General features: G+C 34.5%; 1 protein-coding gene across 3 annotated transcripts; it reads right to left on the reverse strand.

Annotated features, from left to right (window-relative positions):
- Nucleotides 1-401: 401 nt before the first annotated feature.
- On the reverse strand, nucleotides 402-2434 carry LOC104900015 (uncharacterized). Of its 3 annotated transcripts, none has more exons than XM_048648409.2 (4): nucleotides 2109-2434; nucleotides 1706-1795; nucleotides 894-1031; nucleotides 402-816 (listed from the first exon to the last, which is right to left on the reverse strand). In XM_048648409.2, exons 1-4 carry the CDS (start codon nucleotides 2328-2330, stop codon nucleotides 802-804), a joined length of 465 nt encoding a protein of 154 aa, XP_048504366.1. In that variant the 5' UTR covers nucleotides 2331-2434; the 3' UTR covers nucleotides 402-801. The 3 variants fall into 3 exon arrangements, with proteins under 3 accessions (XP_048504366.1, XP_048504367.1, XP_048504365.1); XM_048648410.2 differs by having other exon boundaries at nucleotides 402-813; nucleotides 2109-2432; XM_048648408.2 differs by having other exon boundaries at nucleotides 402-795; nucleotides 2109-2431.
- Nucleotides 2435-4412: the final 1978 nt, after the last annotated feature.

Here is a 4412-nt window from a genome sequence, read left to right on the forward strand (position 1 = left end):
GTTAATAGTGTTAAAATACCAATTATAACTTCTTAAAAACGCCGGGGGAGGACGAGAGATGGGGAGTAGATTGTTTTCAAGATTAACTTAACTTGATTTTTCCATATTACCCTTGATGATAGAATTCTAATGGCAGATTGCATTTGGACAAAATTGCGACAGAGACGTGTTTCCTCCATTCCACTATTATTGCAACATCACCCTTGGCATAACTTAAGAAAGTCAAGTTTTTTTTTTATTCATAGGAGCCACGAAGGCAGTACAAAGTCCACAACACTTCAATCTTAACCACTAGGCTAAGACATCCTTGGTACTTAAGAAAGTCAAGTAAAGAGGAGAGAGATTAAAGTAGATAAAAAAAAGTGGAACTCATATGGTAGGAGAAAAATAGAGTCAAGAAGTTACCAGATATGAGAAATGTTGCAATTAAAGTGAATTTTCCATCAAAAATATTAGCTAACACAATGAGGTGTATCATGGAAATTTACTCAATTCCTCAAAATTGACCCTTGATCAGATGTGACTTATCAGATCTTGCGAATAAAATCTCATGATGAGCTACTTGAAGGTAGTCTGCCAATAAATTTTTCACTTATATTTTGCAACTAGTAGCAAAAATGGCCATACTAAGAATTTTTATTTCATACAGTGGTTGTCTAAATCAGAAAATCATACTAATTCAATCTTTTACAAGAACTCTTTAGTAGCAGCAACTTCTTGAGCTCAAGTGATGAATAAGTTCTGATCTTCGACTTAACTGTCGCTTCGGTTCGGCTTGTCAGAAACAAGAGTGGCCTGTTTTCAGTTCCAATTCTGCTATTTAGAACTCTATAAATAAACAGTTAATAATATGCTTGAAATAAGGTATGTTTGGCTCAAATTTCTGAGGTTACCTGATCATCTGCAGATGGTATCCAGTCATTAGTTGCTGGATTTCCCTTGCTAGAAGCATGATGAGTAAGGTCTGTATCAGGGGAAATGTAGTATTTTTCCCCATTGTCATTTTCCATCTTGATGAACCCTTTTCCTGTCTGTAAATGTTCATATTTATCAGTTAATACTAAGAACTACTCGCTCTGTGCCATAATGTTATCGCATCTTTGTTTTTTCGATATCTTCAATACATGTAGACTCTTGAAATTCTCAATTACTTATTAGTAAAACTAAAATCAAAAGGTCATACTTCCTCCGTTTCATATTACTCGCTACACTTTTCAATTCACGGACTCCTAGGCAATATTTGGAGAAGAAAGAGATAGAGAGTAAAAAGAAACGGGATCCATGTGAGAGGAGAGAGAGAGTTTATTGGACAAAAAGGATGTGTAGCAAGTAATGTGAAACTTCCCATAATAGAAAGTGTAGCGAGTATTTTAAAACGGAGGAAGTATTTTACAAAAACACAAGGAAGCGAATTTTATAAGACCACTTTACTTATTTTACTCTTGTACGTATATTATCCACCATATACATTCAAAGTTTTTAAACTTTTATCAACTGAAAGAATAAAGGAAAAGAACATAATGTAACGACTAACTAGGGTGTTTCTTATTCTGAAAGTCGAAATTCAATCTGATTCAATCCAAATTTCAAATCTATTTGTTATAGAGCTAGATGATTCCGAAATAAATTGATAAAAAAAATCTATTACCGAAATTCCAATTATAGGTTACAAATAGAAATAACGCACCATCTAAAAGTCACATACCGTGTGATGTTGTTTATCCACACAATTTAGATCCTTGTAATAATCTGTCTCTGTAAACTCCTCACTCACTTGGCTTCCATCGTTAACCTCCTGTTTGCAACAACAACAACAACAAGATATTAAGGTGGCAAATTTTTTGTAAAACTATAATACATGATACTATCATAATTTTTTTTGATTAGGAAAGATAATTGGTACGAATACCAATCTCTGTTAGGCTACTAGCCTGCAGGAAAACACCAGCTCAGATGTACTCCACTAAGCTACCACCTCTCCTTCATACATGATACTACTATCATAATACTAGTATGCATTATACTCTCCGCCAAAACATTATACATTAGTGTAATTTAAACTAGCAACGTGACAACTATATTCGGACAAAACTTTGACGATCAAGCACCTGAGGATCATTTTCAAGCCGTTGAAACTCGACGTATTCCGGGATTAAGGTAGCAGTGTTGTTAGCATCAACATAATTGGAAGAATACTCGCTTCTTTGAGGCTTAGTGTGACGTTTTGGTGCTAATCCATCAAAATGTTCCTTGGTTTCTTCGGCTATTTTCTCTTCTTCCTCTTTACTCAAGTGTGTATCACTTCTATTTGGCCTGCTTGAAGACTCCATTCTCTGTCTCTCTCTTGAAAAGATAAATGATTTTATGATATGATACAAGTATGATGAAATAAGATAAGGTTCAAGGACTATATAATTGTAAGGAAGATATTTTGGATGGAGTTATGAAAATATCAAGGAACAACTTGTTGGAAGAAATTTATTTCAATGAAATGAAGTGAATAAGATGTCATTGTACGAGTGGCTGGCTTTGTTCATTGTTAAGTTTGGTTGGTGGGGTGGGGGTGATCTTGCTCTTTGTATCAGTCACGATCTTTGGTCCCATGTCTTCATGGTGATGATTTTGTGTGCTTGTTTTACATTTGATCGTTGTAAAGGAGGGATGATATTGATAGGAGATCAATATGGAAGGCAATTTTGTCATTTCGAATATTTTTTGGAGATAGATTGGAAAGTTAAAGCGACACTTTGAAAATCTTAGGAGTCGCATTTATATATAGGAGCGTAATGTAGAGGGCAATCTAGTTGTTTTAGTGATGATATTTAAAAAGTTCTAAAAAATTATATCTTCAACGTGTTCATAGTAGTTGAAGGTATGCTTAGGTTCTTGACCAAGTGAAAACCCATATGCTACTCGTAAGCATTAGTATGATTAGTAGGGCTATTACGGAGTTTTTAACACTCCAATAGAGCTAATGATAATATTGTCCATATTTTAATGGTTATTTTACAACATGGTTGCTAAACGCAGCTTCACTTTACTAACGTAGCCTTAAAAAAAACCCAAAAAACCCTTATTATCATATTCTTTCTAAAAAAAACCCTTTTTCTCTCTAAAAATATTCTCCTCCTCTCTAACTGTTATATAAAAAACTTCATCGAAGATCTACAAATTTTAATTTGATATTCAATGGACCATAATTTTGACCTAATCGAATTTCAATCTGATGTAAGTTGTGAATTTTTTTTCGTAATTATGATGCAGGTTGTGAATTTCTTTTCGCAGATTCAAGTTGTAAATTTTTTTTCGTAATGTCTGTTTCGTGTAGACTACACGAAACAGATGATTCCGTTTCGTGTAATTACACGAAACAATTGATTCTGTTTCGTGTGGACTATACGAAACAGATGATTCTGTTTCGTGTGGACTACATTCTGTTTCGTGCAATCTGCACGAAACAATTGGATCTGTTTCGTGCCACCTTGCACGAAATACCAGTATTCCCTTCGAAATTCTGAAAGAAAGTTGGACGAAATTAAAAAAACTTATTCGCTTGATATTGAACCCGAAATGGTATAAGATCTAGTCATTTATCAATTTTCCAACATTTTCGAAAAGATTGAAGAGCTTGGAAACGAATTTGGGGTATAATGGTGGACGAATTTGTGAAATTTCGTGAACCAGAAATCTTCGAAGAGGAAGAGGGTGATGAGAGAGGAGAGGAAGAGGAAGAAATGAGTTCTGAGTGAATAAGGGTAATTTTGGAATTTAGATGGGTTGTACATGGTAAATGAAAGTTGCATTTAGCAACCCCCTTTTACAATGACGGGTTTCAAAAATGAAAATGAAAATCAAGAGTTTTAACAAAAAAGTTTGATTGCATGAAAGTGTATGCGAGTTTGGTAAAGCATTCACGAGTTGCTTTATTTTTGCTAGAGATGGCCAATAGTGCGAGCCAATCCAGTCCAATCTATCTCGTGGGTCGTGTGGGTTGGGCCCATGAAAAGCCCGATCCAGCTCAACTCGAACCGTGAAATTGGTGGGTAGGTCGTGGGGCAGATTTTTGTAGCCCAACTCATCCCACTAAATCCTGCTACTAAAACCTCTCAGCCCAGACCACGAAACCGGTCCAGCTCGATCGATGAAACGGACCAGTTCAGGCCAAGTAAATATTCAACTAAATTGTGTATATTTTAATCGAATTGTATATATTTTGACCAAATTGCATACTTATATTATAATTCAATCAAATTCAAAAATAATGATATTATTCATTAAAATTGTATATATTTTAATTCATTTTAAAGGTTTTATGTAACAATAATGAAAAAATTCAATGATTTAATAATTTTGAAAAAAAAAAATCATGTCGGCCTGCTAAGCCCACGAAATGCCAGAATCACTTCGCGAAC

Source organism: Beta vulgaris, chromosome 7 (genome assembly GCF_026745355.1).
Source record: "Beta vulgaris subsp. vulgaris cultivar EL10 chromosome 7, EL10.2, whole genome shotgun sequence".
NCBI lineage: Eukaryota > Viridiplantae > Streptophyta > Magnoliopsida > Caryophyllales > Amaranthaceae > Beta > Beta vulgaris.